At 35.3% G+C, this 18,679-nt stretch overlaps 2 protein-coding genes across 2 annotated transcripts; both read right to left on the bottom strand.

The window, feature by feature from the left end:
• Positions 1-1,623: 1,623 nt before the first annotated feature.
• On the bottom strand, positions 1,624-14,270 carry usp3 (ubiquitin specific peptidase 3). The gene is made up of 15 exons (XM_052597725.1): positions 13,759-14,270; positions 10,901-10,961; positions 10,484-10,627; positions 10,284-10,367; positions 10,077-10,158; positions 9,565-9,647; positions 7,865-7,978; positions 7,116-7,229; positions 5,596-5,742; positions 4,866-4,972; positions 4,708-4,788; positions 4,272-4,390; positions 4,069-4,182; positions 2,696-2,763; positions 1,624-2,472 (listed from the first exon to the last, which is right to left on the bottom strand). Exons 1-15 carry the CDS (start codon positions 13,847-13,849, stop codon positions 2,307-2,309), a joined length of 1,575 nt encoding a protein of 524 aa, XP_052453685.1. The 5' UTR covers positions 13,850-14,270; the 3' UTR covers positions 1,624-2,306.
• Positions 14,271-14,654: 384 nt separating this feature from the next.
• Positions 14,655-17,379, bottom strand: si:dkeyp-73b11.8 (BPTI/Kunitz domain-containing protein). The gene is made up of 6 exons (XM_052597726.1): positions 17,226-17,379; positions 15,631-15,828; positions 15,267-15,449; positions 15,157-15,192; positions 14,998-15,076; positions 14,655-14,898 (listed from the first exon to the last, which is right to left on the bottom strand). Exons 1-6 carry the CDS (start codon positions 17,308-17,310, stop codon positions 14,769-14,771), a joined length of 711 nt encoding a protein of 236 aa, XP_052453686.1. The 5' UTR covers positions 17,311-17,379; the 3' UTR covers positions 14,655-14,768.
• Between the last annotated feature and the right edge of the window lie 1,300 nt (positions 17,380-18,679).

Genomic DNA, 18,679 nt, shown 5'->3' with positions numbered 1-18,679 from the left:
GGTCTATCGGGGGAGAGAGAGAGAGAGAATGAACTTTATTGTCCATTCTAAAGTATGACGGCCTCAGACAGACACCTGTGAGCGAGTCGAGCAGCTGTTACTCCACTCCACTTCTTCCTGCCTGTCAGAGACGATAGCTCTGGCACGTGGCGAGTGGGGAGCCCTGAAGTTTGTTTTGCCCCTGGGAGCTTGTGCAAGAGTGACCGTGTGGGTGGCAGCAATTGATAGAAAGAGCGAGGGGGAAGGATAAGAAGAACTCACAATGGGAATGAAGCACGCCCTCTTATGCTCTTGTTTGGAGTGGCTTACGTCATTAAAAACCATTCAACGTTTACATTTCACAGTGGGTTACACTGGAAGTAGTCCTTTGACAAAGATTCGAGAATGAAGGTACTTACCACTGTTTCAAGTAAGGTAGAAGAGAACACTGCTCCACCTGCAGCAGTGACATGTGCAGAGCAGAGGAAATGCATGCGGTTGTGCGCTGTGACACAGTCTGACTGAACCCACACCCGTGTTTGAGAACAGCACATACAGAAGCATTCATTTCAGTGTGAGCACTTCAAACTGTGCAACTGCGTGTTCTTTTGTATGTAAAATACACCCAAGTTAACATTGAGATCACTGTACATTGTGAAAAATGTTTAATAATATTATCATTATTCATACATATACATTACACAGAACTTAATTTCTGAACTTATTTGTTTTCTTTGTATGCATGGATTACTTGGGTTCTGACCGACAAAAGGTCAACAGCACCTTTAAAAATATATTTACTGATGAAAATGATGTGTTTAATACTTATTTTGCCCGCTGTGTGTGTGTGTGTGTGTGTGTATACACACATAAATATAAATAAAATATTCATGTAATATATAATTAATAAATCTAATTATCTTTATTTTTTTGTTGTAGAATTGATAACAGAAAAGGCATGACACCGACAATGCAAGACACTGAACTGACATAATATTATCAAATGTGCCACATTTTTAGTTTTACTTCATCTCTGTTCAGCCAAAAAAAAAAAAAAAGATTGTTTTTTTGTTTTTGTTTTTTTACCCTATTTGCATTGTGAGATACAGAAGTGGGGCACAGCTAGTCCCCGCCTCAGACAGCACACCCACGGACCATCTGATGCATATTTGTATGTACACACACACAATAGCATGCACTTTCTCTATTTAGCAAGCAATAATCTGATTGGCTCATTTTGCACAACTTTTGCATACAAAATCCATCTTAAAAGGTACAAGGTTGCAAGGATTATCAATTGTGAGGAAGAAAGGAATCACTTGATTTCAGCTTTACATGGTCCCAATCGTTCTATAAAAATAAAATAAACAGTGATTGGTCCTTTTATATGCCAGCCAGAACTGGAAATATTAACTAAAGCCACGAAAAAAAAAAAAAAAAAACTTTTGTTGACATGAAAAAACTAAACCCCCCCTCCCCCCAGAAAAAAAATCAACAGTCATTTATAAAAACTATACTAACTAAAATAATACTGCTCAGAACTTGTGAAGTGAGGTCTTGGCCAACATAAGCTGCCAAATGGATCAGTTATTACAATTATTTATTGCATTTATTGAAAATAATACAATAAACACACAAACCAGCTTTTGCACAATCTGCATCCCTTTAATTCTAAAAGGACAGGAAGTTTACATCTGGTCAAACACTTTCAAGCGTTAAGGAAACGAGACACGTGAGCTACTGGACCCTTCGGAAGTAATTTTCACATTAGTGAGGTGATCAGAGTCAACTACTGCTATGTGATACAGACGACATCTTGTTTTGTCACGTAAAATCACACATTTCAAGTTTTAGTTCGGAAACCCCTCCACATCAACCTAGATCACTGAACAGCAGGCTCAGGAGACGAGAATGAATTTCCGAGCCGAACAGAAACGTTTTTTCCTGGAGCAGCGAGCAGATCGTTGGCGTGAGTAGGAGACGTCAGAAACGTGACAGCTGTCATCATTTCAGACGACGGAAAAACACTAAGTGAGAAGAGGAAAGAATCAATTGTAAAGCATTTTGTTTCTAAAGTCAATTTGAGTTCATTCGGCAGACCAAAATCCCCCTGAAGAATTGCCTTTGGAATCTCATTTCACACTGGTGGCGCTATGAAGACAAAAACTGGGACAGTCTATTAAATGAAAAGTCATCAAGTCCAAACGCAAGCAGCAATTCGGTTTATATTGAGGTTTGTGACGTAAAAAATCAGAACTGGATAGCACAAGACAAGAGACAGATGACGGCACACGTATGAAGGTCCCATAACTGATCTGGAGGAAGTCTTAAAGCTTGGCTGGACTCTCTTGATCGGTGTGCTCTGTGTAGAACAGAATGTAGGCCTTGGCTTTCAGCACAGCCTCCTCACTGACCAGAGTGACCGTGCTGTCGTTGAAGTGGTACCACTGGCCCTCGTGAAGCCCGTACGCCGTGTAATGTCCCGAGCCGATGCTGTGGGAGAGGACAGTGATCTGATTATCTGTACAGAGCGGGAACTGATTAGCAGAGCTACTGATATAACATCGCCCTCTAGTGGAGGACAAAGAAACCCAACTTCAGGCTGCTGCAGTAAATGAGATGTGTGCAACACATGAAATATATCTCTATTACAGTCGTGGGAAGTGAGAAACAGTGTTGTACGGTTAATAACAGAACAAGGCCAGCGTTTACTTACCCAGAACCATGATGCACCACTACTGCAGCAAGATCATACAGGCATCTCTCTGGCAAGCTGTTTTCAGGCTGAGCAGAATTACAGAATTGTTATGAAGTCAGTATGACATAAAACAAGATGTCATATAACTAAACATTATATTTATATAATATTGTAATATTTATTTTAACCATATGCTTTATATAAAGGTATATAATTACTAGGGCTGTCCTTTTAACACATTAATGGTTATGAAAAAATAACGCAATTAAAATATTTTAACGCACTGGCCCCAGCCCCAGACCTGTACATCATCTTACATTACATACAGTTGACTGTTGACAAATATTAAGAAAAAAAAACATTACGTGGTTAAAAACACTGCATGGTTGTGATTATATAACAAGTGCAGCGGCGTCTCAGCGTCAGCCAAAGCGTGAAAACGCAGTTTGAATTTGGCAGTTATGTGACATCACCGAACGTTCTAAATTCCATACAGGGAACCGTTCCGCTCAACAGGTTAAAGAATCATTCATAGAGAGCCATTTACTTCATTCCTTAATGAATCAGCCGTTTGAACGAATCGAATTAAGACATTTACCGCCACCTACTGGCAGATTTAGTTTCTTATTTAGACTATTATTAAATAAAATAAGAATCATAAAAACATTAAAGGGATAGGCCTAGTTCACCAAAAACCCTCATGTCGTTTCAGACAGCCCTAATAATTACATTCAATTATACAATTATGAATACAATTTTGTGAGTTATTCAAATTACAACTATATTGAAGTAAAATAACTTTATTATATTATTATATATTGTATTTAATTATACTTTATTATATTACATATTTGTAACTTATAACTTATAACTTATTAACTTATAATGCAACAATATTTATCATTCATATAAGAGTTTATGCAGTGTATTAATTTATTTAATATATGTGTAATTATATTTAACATTATTTAAGTGAACAAATGAAAACATATTACATTAATTCTATATTGTTACTTAATATTAACTTTAAAAATAAAACTTATTAAATATTCAATGAACACGTAGTTGGTCAATTAATAGTAACATTTCACTACTTCATATAAAATATGTTTTTACAGCTATTTAAATATAAAAAAAATCTTAAAAATATTACTTTTATATAATATACAATTATTATATTTAATTTAATATTAATTAACACATTACATGTTACCTTACTATTACACAGTGGACTATTAAATTAACAGTAATACTAATATTATTTTGAATATTTTTTTATAAAATAATTAAATATTAAGTATGTTAAATATTAAATGTTAAGTATTAAAAACGAATTAAATAACATAAAACATATTACAAAACTATAATTAAAAAACAAATGGTTCACTCACCTCTAGCAAGTAGCTTTTCATATCAAGGCCACGCATCGGAAACTCTACATAAGTGTCAATCTTATTCCTCAGAAACGCTGTCCAGTGAAACCTCTTCAGATGCAAACAAAGCACCTACAATCGGATTAGACATTGTATAACCATTACAAATGACATAAAACAGCATTTATTTAAAAAATCTGATATTTCTACACTTCCGTCACCTTGGGCAGTTTCTGGATCCAGAATTTCTTGGTGGACTTTTGTCGCTTTTTGCACTTGTGACACATGTACAGCTCGGTTTCATCCAGTTCCTCGAGGTCTGTGAAGCTCCGAAGGCAATCTGAGAGACAGTAGGCCTACATACTGACTAAAGGTCCTTGCACAAGGAGTTTGAAATTTTCGTACAAATTTGTTTTTTTAGGAAGTTTTTTTTTTTAATCATTATCCTTTCCTATTAAAATGCTTGCTACGGATAAAAACAAAAGCAGGCGAAAAATAGAACCTGATCCAAAAAAATGTATGTCAGAGGCAGTGTGTAAATGCTTCTGACACAACGTGAGGTTGTATTTATTTTTGAATGTGCAAAAATTAATACCCTTAAGTCAACAAAGTCAACCAAAATGCAGCCATGTAATAGTATCTAATGTCATCTCTTACCATTTAAAGTGCACGTCGGCCCCGGCTCTTGGTCTTTCCTGGCCTTGATTCGAAATTGGCTGGGAATGTCCAATGAGAGATCTAGAGGAGAGTGAGATTTAGCGTAACCATTGCAACAAAAGCTTTCAAAGCTTAAATAGACTGAATTGACGGCTCACCTAGGAATGGATCAAATTTTCGAGACTCGGTGCCACATATCAAGCAGTACACCTCATTCTGCAGGATGCCACCAAACACAGATGTAACAATAGTCGAGGTCCCATTTCTGAAAAAAAGCAAAATCGCTCTCCATTATTAAATAAACCCACAGAAGTCTGATCCCGAGAGCGCTGGACGGAATCAGGACTTTGTGAAAGCACATCTAGTCTGTCTATTCACAGCAGGATTAACCTGCCATTCTGTTCAGCACAATCCACTGAGCACGCCACAACACTGCACTTCCTTTTCAATAACCCCTGCAAATCCACTCAGGTCACCCTCGCAGCTCTCGGCCAAGGGCTTCCTCACTTGTCTGCAGCTATTAATACAAACACAACAGGGTGGCTCTGGCTCTAGCAGCAGGCAAATGTGGGAACAGCCGTGTCTGTGTACGGAAAAGACTTCCCTCTGCGTGGCGTAAAGAGTTATCTTTATCACTGCTGCCCACGTACTCGCTAAACTAGCAGGAGAGAAATGGAACGAGGGGCGACCTGCTGAGATAGACCTACCTCCAGTTAGAAATTTGCCCTGAACCATCTGTGTAGTTCACTGAAGACAAACTGTACTTTTTTTCATGTTTAAATATTGTGGCACCTGGTTTGTGTTTGAAGGGTTGCTTGCTCATGGAGTGGTGTAAGGTTTGACCTGTTTGTTAGATTGGGGGTACAAATGATGACTATATGTTCGTACATGCAGCATTTGTTCTCGGAGGTGAGTTTGGCTCGGTCCGGGGACAGGGTGGGACTGGGCGACCCGTTCTTGCTCCCCTGCATCTCTCGGTGGAGATGATCCAGAAGGTAACGCAGGAACTCGTGAGCATCCTGTTGCTGGTAACCCCTGCAAAATACACCGGACTGTCAAGTCAAAATGTACTTCTTAAAGAGACTGCTGCTATTATTTTGAATGATTTGTCAGCAAGTTACTTCAGAGAAAATAATTGTTTGATTGATTGATTTCTAAATGGTTTGATCTATTTATCTACACTGTATGGATAAAAGTATTTGGATACCCCCTTCTTTAAAACACTTCCAAAACTGTTGCAACAAAGATAGAAACAATTCATGTATTTAAAAAATGGTTTTCCATCTCTGTTGCAAATGTTTTGGAAGTGTCTAAAATGAATGTACTCATGTGTACAAGTCTTTGGTGTTTGGTGATGAGTTTTTGGCTCAAGGTCTGCATTTAAAGTCACACCAGAGGTGTTCAGCTGGGACGAGGACTTTTCTTTCTACAGACCAGTCAAGTTCTTCCACACTGACTGAATCAACAGAATAGAAAAGGGTCCTGTCCAAACTGTTGCTATAAAATACGAAGCACACAATTCCCTAGAATATCATTATATGCCTAAACATTAAGATTTTACAAAAGTAGTCAAACCTGTTCATTAGAAGGGGGTGTCCCTAAACTTTTGGCCATATGTTCTGTCTATCCATCCATGTTTTAACAGCATATCAGTAAATATGGCAATATTCATCAGTATAATTTCTAATCCTTTTACACTTTACATTACATTTTTTACTGTTTAATATTATTCAATATTATTACAGATAATAATATAGTAGTAAAATTTTAATTTTTGACTTTTAATATTGTAATATTAAATACATTTAGTACACAAAACAGAGCAAAAATTGGTCACTGACCAATATATATTGCTATGGCGGATATATCTGCAAATGTTTGCCATTTTTAAATGATCGATAAATTTGCCTTTTTTAGACAAGTGTGGGAAGCTGGGAAACAGCACTGATAAACTGATCCTTATTTTAGAAAATATGATTGTTGTGCACTTTTTATTTTCATGATTCTGTGGAAAAAGAATAAAATAAAATAAGATTGCAAAATCACAAAGCTCCTACCTAAAGTATTTTCTTTTTTTATCAAGGTTACATTTCTTCTTCATTCTATTAATTTTCTAATTATTTATTTCTAATTATGTGTTTACATCCATCTTTAACTTAAGCAGTCTGACATCTATCTGTCTGTCTAGCCATCAACCACTCATCTCAAATTAAAAAAAAGATACAAGAATGAAATTCGGCCATTAAAAAAAATAAAAAAAAATCCAAATCGGCCAACCAATGACCAATAAAAATGGACAAAATATTTTTCTAAGTGCTTAAATAATGAAAAAGATTCAACTGAATTTTGGAAAAATAAATCCTGGAAAGACTGCAACACATTGTTTAGCTGTGTGATTTTTATGATACCTGAAACTTGGCATGATTTTCCAGATGACATAAAAGAGAGCGTCTGGGCTGAAGGCAGTCTGACTCCCCTGCCAAAGTGAACAGAGTGTTTTCCTGAACTCCTCGACCAGAGACCTGCACAACAGAGCAGAGAAATGGAGGTATGTTAATGGACATCACAGGGTCTCCAGTATATTAGAGACACCAGGACAGTGCCTATAAACTGAAAGATCAGGCCTGCTCTTAGAGTGACAGACTGCAGAGGAAAAAAACCATGCTTTAACCAAACAACACAATGGAACTCATCACATAATTTTGTGTTCAGGGTAACAAAATCAATATGCTTCCTTCATCTTCAAAAACCATAAACAAACTACAAAACAATGTAACAACGAAAAGACTCAGACTATTAAATACAGGTTGTAGTAAGGATAAACATGGATTGCGTCAACACTCAACCACAAGTGTTTTGTGAGCTGAATTTTTGGCCAGAGAAAACTAGAAAAAGAAAATTAAACATAAAAAACATCCCATTTAAGACTTTATAATGTAAATTATTTACCAAATAATAACATATTTTTGGTCATTTTCACAGTAGATGTTTGTCAAGGTATAATAAATCTTTAAGCCACTCCATAAACATCTAGACTGGTATATTGTATATGACTTGGCATATGATATATTGTAAGGGCTTACATTATAGAAAGTATGTTCTCACTATTTCTTTAAAATAAAGGACAGCATTTGAATTTCAGTGGAGAGGACCTTACACACTGCTGTCCCCCTGACTTCTGGTGTGGTACATTCTCCTTCCTGCGGTTTTCCCGCTTCGTAAGGCCACCGAGGGCAGCTCCTTAAAATAACAGCTGAACACCTGGATGTTACTGGAGACAGGAAACAAAAACCAGTGTGTAACCAAACAGAGATGTCTTAAACATGACTCAAGATCCTTCTGAGTTACGACCGTTCTGTAAATCTTTCCAAACACAAATTAAACACCGCCAATGTGCCAGAATACTATGGTAACTTTGCCAAGGCTTCCTTTTCCATTGATCATGGCCAGCAGAAGTGCGCAAATGGAAATGTGATTTTTTTTTTTTTTTAGGTAGGTTTAGTGTTTTATCCAGGGCTTAAAAAAAACGATAACAGCTCTGCAACAATAGATTCATTTAAAAAACTAAAGTTATATTGCAGTTTGATGACTTGTCAAAGCCTTGTCTGAATGTTTTAAATAACGTAGAAAAGCTTAAAGTTTGAAGCATTTTATTAGTCAGAGAAATATGGCAAACACTTTTTAGACATTGTTAAACATGTTGTCTAACATGTTACTAACGTGTTTCTAACATGATTTTACATACTGTTAGAATGTTTTTTATGCTGGTAACATTTCTAGATTGATTAACGTGTTGTGATGGTTCTAGCCTTTTTAACATGTTGCTAGCACAATTTAGCATTTTAGCATTCTAGCATGCTAACATTTTAATGTGATTTAACATTACTAGAATGTTTAAGAAAGTTGATAGCATGATTTAGCATTTTGTTAACATACTAATATGAATTAGCACAGCTTTTTAACGTTTTACGTTTTTAACATATTACTAATAAGATTAACACATTGCTAGAATGTTTAAGAATGTTGATAGCATGATTTAGCACATTGTTAACATGTTACAGGCATGTTAAATAATGCGTTCAAAACGATTTAAAAGGCAATACACTTTTAACATGACTTAATACATTGCTAAAAATGTATGCACATGATTTAGCACTGCTAACATGTTTGTTATGTTGATATTATTCATTTTCTTTGCTAGCATGTTTCTATCATTATTTACAACATTGCTAGTATGTTTTAACATGGTGCTAGCAATGATTTAATGCATGGATAGCATATTTTTACATGAATGAGCAACAGCAGGATTTAGCACAATAAACATTTCTTTCAATTGTTTTTATTCACAATTTGTACAGTGTGCCAACTTTTTTGGAATCGGGTTTGTATTATTTTTACTTGCTATTACAGTTGTCCTACTGTAATATTTTTGTGGAAACCATTCACTTTGTTCAGGTTCTTAGATAAAAAGTAAAGTTCAGAATGACAGTATTTGTTTGTAGATATAGCATTTTTTTGTAGATGTAAAACCTACTTAATTCATCCTTGCTAAAAAATGTTAAAAGGGGTAGTGTAACTGAATGCTTGCCTCAGTAGTTCAAGGTAATGCAGCTGAACGGTTTATGTGATATTTGGCATGAGTTGCTCGCTGTGGTTTAACCGTTAGTCCGGCCAGTGTAAGGTTGGCCGCAGTAGGCAGGCGTAGGGCCTAATCCGTCCCCTGGCTGCCCACCAAGCTCTCCTCCAGCCAGCTCACAGGCCACAGAGGCACCGTTACCAGCCAGCAGAGCGCAGGGAGGCTTTGAGCCTCCACCAGCTGGGACACACACACCCTGCCGGGCTACGCATCGCTCTTACCTCAGGGACTGGAGAATGGCATTCATGAAGCAGGTGTTGCCCAGGTTTCGGAGGCCCGTGGCACACTGTGCTATGGTGCTGTCCTGTGTGGTGACATTAAAGAAAATTATAGATCCAGAACACATTTGATAAATGATGCATCCAGAGTTGTAATGAAAAAGTATGCACTTCGCTGATAAAATTTACAAAGCAAAAATCTGGGTACTTTCTCACATTATACTGCAACTGTAACTTATACTGTAATTGTAATGCGTCAACATTTAATATATATATATATATATATATATATATATATATATATATATATATATATATATATATATATATATATATATATATATATATATATATATATATATATAGGATTATGAAACCGGTGTCATCTGCACTGCATGCAGAAGTTTTTACCTTCCAGTAATTATTAACAATGAAATATGTGGTAAGATATGTGGATGGACATATCTAAGCACAACAGGGTCTTTTACACACTTCCAAAATCCAATTAAACTCACGCTGTCTTTCTTCAGCTTGCTGTCAGGAGAGGAACTGTCTGACAGTTTTCTCTTCCTCTGTCTGTCAGTATTAGACACAGAGCTGAAAAAAAAAAAAAAAGTATAAATCAGTTTAAAAACAATCATATTATCAATGTATTTAAGGGATGGTTAATGATTGATGAATGGACTTATTAATCATAACACATCGACAAACACCAGACGTACTTTTCCAAACTCTGCAGATGTTCTCTGACCCTCTGTATATGCCCCAATTTTGTGTCGTTCACCACAAATTCATCACATCTGTAACTACAGGAAAGAAAATGGCTGAAAAATAATGTATGTCCTGTCCCTTTAAGACACACTTATCTTACCACTGTAAATTGAGAAATATTTCTGGAGAGAAAAATAGGGAAGAAGCTAACCAGAACGTGCTGTAACTGTTACAGTCCATGCACACAGAGTGCTGCTGACTCTTCTCACTCGACTTTTCTCGCTCGGGCTTCCTTTGACTGCCTCCTGGTGACGGAATCTCCTCGAAATGCTTTTTTGCATGGCCGTTCACATACCTGCCACAGAAAACAGATGCGAGGTCATTTAATGTGGGAAATTTAATATTAGAATGTAATTCATTTGAATGCACTTCAATATATAAATATATATATATATATATATATATATATATTTTTTTTATTTTTTATTTTTTTTTTTTACATTTTAAATGTAGCTTAAACATAATTCTGAACAATGAAGAACTATGAATTTACATGTAATACTTACTGTAAGTCCTATTTAAAGAAACAAAACCACACAGACTAAAAAATATCAATTTAAGCACTTACCTTCCACAATGCACGTTCAGACACGTCAGGCAAACCCATGGGCTTTTGTTTGACCGGCAAACTGCAAAATATCAAAATATACAAGCATATGAGTAACATCCATGATATGATTTGGCATTTTACAAATGTATTAAAACAAGACCATTTTAATTATTTAATTTATTATTTTTTTTAATGAATTATTTTCCCTACATATGAAAATTTGTCAGCTTCTCTTGGGCTTAAAAATGAATATATTACACACATATAATAACAGTTATTATTACTATTATTAAAAAAGCATAAGCATATTTTTCAAGCTCTATACTATACCCACACAAGTAATCTTGGGATTAAAAAATAATAATAAAAAAATATTTAAATATTTTACAATATCAATTATTCTTTAAATGTTTATAGCATGTGTTAAATAATTTTTTTTAATAATATTTATAATTTATAATATTTTTGTAATGTAATTTTACAAACATAATTTTGTTTTTTACAGATGTATGAAACCAAACCCACATGCTCAATACATGAAACCTAGTGTATAATAAAGATCCTTGTAATGTGCAGAGATAAAGTGGCATGTTAACCTCGTGCGAATGTAATCTCTGGCTGTGGCCTGCTGGGAGAGAGCGCTTTCTTCTAATTGCCTTGATCACCTTCCCTCTGAGCGCACAACAAGCATCTGAATTAGCTGTTGCTAAGGAACGGTCGATTCTCGTGAATGCTGGTCTGTGCACGACCCAACAAATGTGGAAAAAGTCAATAGACCCCCTCTGTCTCCTCGTACCTGCTGACCGCCTGTGTGCTGATTAAGAATGCGCCAATGCTGTACTATTGTAACATGCTTTATATAATGTGCTTCACACAAAAGAAGCAATGTTCTAACAAAATCACGCTGTTATTAGGAACAAAGCCATCTAAACAGGTATGTCGTGTCCGATTTTCCCAAAGAATTGGCCTTAAAGTGCAGTGAAATTGAAGTCTTATTCAATTATGTGATGTTAAAGGTCCAGTCATTTAAGTAATTACTTCTTTTTTAGCAGTACTAATGACTGACATGTTTCATAAGTGTGAAATGTGTTAAACAAGAGATATGGGGCATTTCTCATGTCCCATGGGTGTGCTGAGGGGCCACTGGGCGTCACACCCTAAATGTTCATGGGTTTTCAGTGTAATCTAACATGTCAATTCATTTTTAGACAAAAATACACATCATCATAACCTATTAGGTAAAACGTATGGATGCATGATATGTTGGTAATGTTACTGGTAAAAAAGTAGTTCTAGCATTTGATGTCAGTTAGTATGAAAGCAATCTCATCTGAAACTGTTTTTTTTTTTTATCATAAATGTCAATATCTATAGAGTGAAATGCCTGAAATATGGGGCTGCATGATTTTTGACAAAAATCATTATTCTAGATTACTCCCTTAAAATTGCAAATGCGATTATTAATTACGGTTATCACAATTTACATTAAATGATGTTTATAACATTGTTTTAATGCAACTGCGTGCCGTATTTTTATATGAAAATAAACAAGCTGAAAATACTCTAACTGAAATTTTTTTAGTGCTTTTCTATAGTATTAAACCTCAAAAGTCAACCATACATCAAATTAGTTTCCTCTTTAATTTATAAAAGTACAAATATGTATGTTATTTAACGTTATAGTAAAACTAAAATTTAAATAACATTGCTATTTGTACTACGTTTTAGAGCCTTTGTGGGCCTAAGAAACTCTTTCCAAAAACTTTTTTTTTTTTAAATGGTGTCGACCTCAAACTTTTGTGTGGGGGTAACGTTAGGCTTATATATTTGTCTACCACTATAATATCTCTAATAAACCTACTTCCTACATTTATTTTTATTTATAGAGGAAATCTAAGCCTTTCAAGGAGATTCTGATTATGATGATGACAAACAAACACTAGATTCTGTACTTCTTTCCACAAATTGGTTGCCATGAGTCCTAATGGGTTACTTCAAAGGTCTCTCCAACCTTTAATGGCTTACCCGAATGTTCTCCAGAGCATTTTTCCAGAAAACCGGTCGCTGTAAAAGCAGTCCCACACTAAGCCAATAATTACCATCAACAATAGCTCGCTTTTAAATTGCCACTCTTAATACTTTCCTACCTACAGCAAATGTCCAAATCCAAAAAGAAGGAGTGAAAAAGTTTTCAGACCCTTTGTATTTCAGTGCTTTCTTAAACATGTAAAGCCACAAATGTTGTAACGTTACACTAACGTTGTAAAAACGTTTGCAGACATTATTTCCGGTTTATTTTGAGCCCTGCTTGCATAGACTGCCTTTGTCTGCATTACAAATGAAGATCAATGTTAATCATTTACTGTAAATCATATTAAAGCAAATGACAAATTAGAGCCAACCGCAATAAAACAAGATTAAAAGTATTTAAGAAAAGAAAACCTAACTCAAGCTTCTGAAAGGGTGAAATAAACTGGCGAAAGCGAAAGGAAAACGGCGACAGTAGTTTAGTATTTTATTTTATTTGGTAAAACAAAACATTTCCTTGAAATGTATTAACATAGAACAATAAGCCTTCCGCTATCACTCTCAAATTAGTAAGTTTGACTGCTGTGTGAAGCTAAACTACTCGGTTTGTGGGTTTAATATTCAATAAAGCACATTTACCAAATATTATCGTTTCACGTTGTGTTATATGTTGAGATGTTTTTCGGTTTTATTTGTACAAAAACACAAAAGCCTCCTCGCGCGAGCTGCTGAGAGCAATGAGGCAGTTAGCCGGTTCGGCTAGCTCGAGCTAGCTAGCTCTTTTAGGAAACGGACTTAATTGTTATTCGTTGTTAATGAATTCTGATTCGCATTTAACGCGAACTCACCGGAGCAGCACCATGAGGAAGGGGAACCGTTGGGGAACCGGGTCGGATCCACCGTCAGACAGACACTGGAGCTCAGGTGAGGGCACTCCATGAGTCTGTGTGCTAGCTAAAGCACGAGCAAGCCCAGTCTGTCCTCTTCTGGATGATTTCTGCGGTAGGTTAAACTCTAAAAGTGTTTGTTAACAGACACAAAATGTGTTTTCGCTTTCCAGTTAGTGGATTCTTAAACGTGTAAATGCTGATGAGTGATGTTGCTCTGCTTAGTGAAGTCAGTGTGTTGTTATGGTTTAAGAGAGCAGACATGCATGCGCACATTCGGGCTGTCTCAAAACCTACTGTGAGCCCTACCTAGACAGCAAAATAGAGAGCGTACTAAACAGTCTTAACTCGGATTATTGTCTCGAGTTTGCTTTACTTTTCCTTGCACGGTATGTTTAAACAAGCGTGTGTAATATTCGACAGAAAGACATGATTCATTCAGAAACCTTCGTAGTTCGTAGGCAGAGCAGTGATTACTGAGAGAGAGAGAGAGAGAGTTAGAGAGGGAGGAAGTGAGGATATGAGCAAATTTGGACGTCTCGGGACGAGATTCGACTGTGTAACTATTTTCCAAGTCAATATTATATTGGAGGTGTTCTGAAACTGTATGATTCTGTGAATAAAACTGTGAATAGCAATATAATAAATAACACACATACACACACGATGATTCATTTTCCAAGCACCAACAGGCAAACTGTGCCCCACTTCAAGGCATTCAAGACCATGCAGACATTTCTACTTAATATGTTTATTGTGATATAGCCAGGTTAGCGGACATATAAAACACTGCAAATTAGAATTGGCCTTCCAAATATAGACACAAGTATAATGTACAAGTAAATAAACAACCGGAATATTATGAATGTACCTTTTTATTACAGTCAAACATTTTTACCCCTTTACATCTTTTTTTTTAAATGCAAACAATGATTGGCTAAAAGTTTCAATGTACATTTGTGGCTTAAAATTTAGGGTTGGACTGTAGAAACTTCAAGAGTGGCTGGTTTTGCTTCTCCTCCTCCCATCTCAATGGCCTGCCCTTTCAGCGGTTGCTCTGCAGACTTTTCCTCTTTTTTCCCACGTTTCTTTGATCTAGGCCTAGAAGATCCCATGTGAACATGTATCAACAAAAACACTGTCAGTAAAAACCAATAAAGCCAAAAACAAAAATATATAGTATATATTGTAATGACATACTTCTTCTTGAGAGCAAAGACAATCACCACAATGAGAATAACGGCACCAATAAGACCAAACACAACCCCCAAGATAATTCCTGATGGGATAATAACACATTAACATATTTGCATGAAAATTTTTTTAAATGAGTTTAAAACATATTTAAGCTTCACTTACCGATTGATCCACCAGAATGTTCCTCAGGGCCTCCATCTATTCAAACAAATACACATTAACATGCACTTTTGCATATATACCTCTGGGTAAAATCATTATTAGCCACATACCTGCTGCTGCTGCATTGTAACATGTGGCATTGCACAATTTTGGTGTTAGGAATCGGTTTCCGTTGCCCACACAGCCGGTCCAGGAAAAAGACATGCATTTGTTGAGTTCAGGACTGTAGTAAAAACGGGGATACTGACTTACACATTCCCCTGGCTTTTTTGGAAGATAGCAAGCTTTTCTTTCTGTTAAAAAAGTGAAATGAATACTTATATATATTAAATATTAAGTCTACCACAGGGTGGCAGTATTATCTTAAGTCAAGCATTGTTTCTTGAGCGTTGTTTGGACAGGATTGAATCAACAAATGAATGAATCAATGCATAATCATATGCATGTCATATATAAAAGCAATTATGTTTTTACCGTCCATAGGATACAGTTCATCAGCTCTGTGTGAACAGTTTCGCATGCACTGCTTCTCTATCATGAAACGGTTTGCATTCCCACCACTCCCAAAGTATCGGAACGGAAAACAGTTGTCTTTTGCTGCATCGTAGTACATAAAAGTCTTAACGTTGGACTCAGGTCCTGTACCTTGATCTGGCATTAGACTGCAGGCCGCTAGAATTTAGGGAATAATAGACAGAGAAAGTGATTTGTACTGTATTAGATCTGTGTCCAAGATTAAGAGAATCACTATTAAAAAAAAAACCAAAATACTTTTGCTACATTGTTCATCAATGATTGAAACACCCATGAAAATGGGAGCGATCTTTGTATCTTGAAAGGTAATGTGTAACTAGTCTGGCAGAGTCCACACCTAGTTTTTATGATGATTGTAAATCTTGTAATTTTTTTCACTGTACAGTATGTTAATGATTTCTAGGGTGTTAGACCTGTACAGCCAATGTGTCCTAATTGTGTCCTATAAAAACTCAAGACAATGGTTTCATTTCTACCTGTTTGTACTGGTAAAAATATTCTCTTTGAATACATGAAGTGGTAAATCCAAGTAAATTTGCAATTGTAAACAGACAAAAACATCAACTGCCTGATTCTCAGTGCTAACATCAGTTATGCCCAGTGTCATGAGAAATGTTTTAGTTTTTAAGAGTGAAATCTATCCAGACTCCTCCCAATCCACGTGTATTCTGGTTCTGTTAATTGTAACCTTTCTCCACTATTTCTTTCTTCACTTTTAATGTTACAGGTTTTACTTCCTGTAAATATTATGCAAATTCGGTTTAATTTAAAGTCTTATTTGTTACAATTTTGCAACAACAACAACAAACAAGACTTTATATAGAGTCATGGAAAGGGTTGTATAAACTCAACAAGGTTGTGCAAAATTCTGAATTTATAATTGGCTCTCTGGATTCATGAGTGTGAATTTGAATTACACTGGCCACACCCCACAGGAAGTTGAATTGGAATGACAAGAAGTGGAATTTACTGAATTACAATTCAGACTAATTCAAATTGAGTATTATTACATCCATAAAATATAAGTTAATTTATTAAATTTCAAAGTTGTTGGGAATTAAGTACATCTTTCTATAGGTAACATTTTAAACTGATCTATACTTTTAGCTTTGTTTTTTATTTTTTCATTTTTTTTATTTTAAGTATTAATTCAAGGTTTGTCTCAATGCACATTCTTTTTCTAGTTAAAAATTACACTTAAAATGATGTACATTTTTTCAACTTCAGTGCATTTAAATTCTGCCTTCTTAAAATATAAACTGCAATTCTACATTCAGTTTGCTTCCTTAAAATCAGGCTTGCACACAGGTACACATAAATACATATATATATACACATAAATATATGTATTAAATTTAACAAGTATGGTTGTGTTTTGTTTGATTTGACCATTTTTGGCACTTACTTTGACCTTGAGAATAGTATTTTCTACATTCAACATTAAGTAATGAGGTAAAAATAAAGACCAAACCATACATAAAGCCCTTTATCGTTCAAATAACTGAATATGTTGTTGTTGTTGTTTAAAATCTTACCTGATTTTGTTGTTTGGGCCTGAATGTTGTGGTTTAGGGCAAAAATGAACAAAATTATGCCAAGTTCCCTCATAGTGAGCCACATAGTAGTATGGAGGCTGGTGTAGATGAACGTTTGCAAATTATGATCAGAAAGGGGAGGATGATTTGCACTTTGTACTTTCTCAAGATAAGAGTAATAAACTCTAAGGAGGGAACAACGGACTTCTGTTACTGCGGATTAATAGATTCGTTGCGAGATAGAGCAGTAAAAATGAATCTTTGTTATGTGCATTCTTTATTTAAAAGCAGAAATTAATAAATGGCATTTAAACACTATTAAAAAATTGTGTGTTTATAATAATCCATAATCACACTTCCTCCAGTAATAAAGTCAATCTCCCTTTGTCCTCCCACATCAAAATCCACATATTTGTTAAGTTTTCGATTGTAAACAGTGATTGATCTGAAGGTGAGTACATCAACTGTTCTTTTATTATACATTTGTAATAATAGTAATACCAGAGACAATGGGCCTCATTTATGAAATGACTGTATGACAGAAAATTGGGCGTGTGGTTGTTTCAACAAAAAACGTGGAGTTTATCAATATGGACGTGGGCAGTGGTGATCAAATCTCACGTCTGGTATCAGCTCATATGCAGGTTTTTGCGTTACCTGAACTTGCACGCAGCGTAGTAAATCTGGTGGAGAATTGTAGAATGACAGCATTTTATTCATTTTGCTTATCCCTGACCGTCAACCGAAGCTCATTAGTTGATCGTTAACCAGTAAGATTAGAATGACTTTTTTTTTGTTTATCCCCTTTACTGCATCTATACATTTTTTTTTTTTTTTTAGTTAATGAAAAAACGGTTGTGAATACAGACTAAAGAGTGGTCTCTTTTTTTTTAAAGAAGACAATTTAGCAGATTATTACAGAAGTTAAATCATTTACTAAAATGAAAGTATTAAAAAGTTATAGATGTTTAGATTTACTGTAAAAACAATGTATTGTGGTATTTGTTTTTATTTTATTTAAAAAAATAGATAAAAACACAAAATTGTTACAGATTTAAAGCCATATGTCTACATAAATTCATATGTGTGGAGTATATTTTATTTCTATCTAAAATATGAATATTATTTGCTTCACTGTACTAAAAAGTGTTCTTTAGGCTGTCTCTGAGTGCTTCAGTATGCTTGAGTTTCCACTGTTGTACTGTGTACAACACTGAGCGCAAACTAGATTAAAGAGATGTTTTCGATTGGAATATTTTTTTCTTACAAAAACGCATCGATTTACGACAGGTGCCCTTTGTTCACCCACCGGAGCCTTATGAGACACTTTATTTTATGGAAGGCGCTTTTTAATTAACTTCTTTTGGACTGAAGGAATCCAACAACTGCTGACTGCAATGATAGACCTTGAAAAATCCAAGACAATTTTTAAAAGGGGTGCACCGATACCACTT

The sequence above is a fragment of the Carassius gibelio genome, chromosome B25 (assembly GCF_023724105.1).
Source record: "Carassius gibelio isolate Cgi1373 ecotype wild population from Czech Republic chromosome B25, carGib1.2-hapl.c, whole genome shotgun sequence".
Classification (NCBI taxonomy): domain Eukaryota; kingdom Metazoa; phylum Chordata; class Actinopteri; order Cypriniformes; family Cyprinidae; genus Carassius; species Carassius gibelio.
The sequence above is the reverse complement of the archived record's forward strand: the minus strand, read 5'-3'. Positions and strand labels throughout refer to the sequence as shown.

Coding starts and splice junctions, on each gene's coding strand:
- si:dkeyp-73b11.8 (XM_052597726.1), bottom strand. CDS start 17,310: ATGTGGCTCACTATGAGGGAACTTGGCATAATTTTGTTCATTTTTGCC. Junction 15,829..17,225: donor GGCCCAAACAACAAAATCAG/GTAAGATTTTAA, acceptor CCTAAATTCTAG/CGGCCTGCAGTCTAATGCCA. Junction 15,077..15,156: donor ACATTCTGGTGGATCAATCG/GTAAGTGAAGCT, acceptor TTATCCCATCAG/GAATTATCTTGGGGGTTGTG.
- usp3 (XM_052597725.1), bottom strand. CDS start 13,849: ATGGAGTGCCCTCACCTGAGCTCCAGTGTCTGTCTGACGGTGGATCCG. Junction 10,962..13,758: donor TTCCTCATGGTGCTGCTCCG/GTGAGTTCGCGT, acceptor GATATTTTGCAG/TTTGCCGGTCAAACAAAAGC. Junction 10,368..10,483: donor AACAGTTACAGCACGTTCTG/GTTAGCTTCTTC, acceptor TCTTTCCTGTAG/TTACAGATGTGATGAATTTG.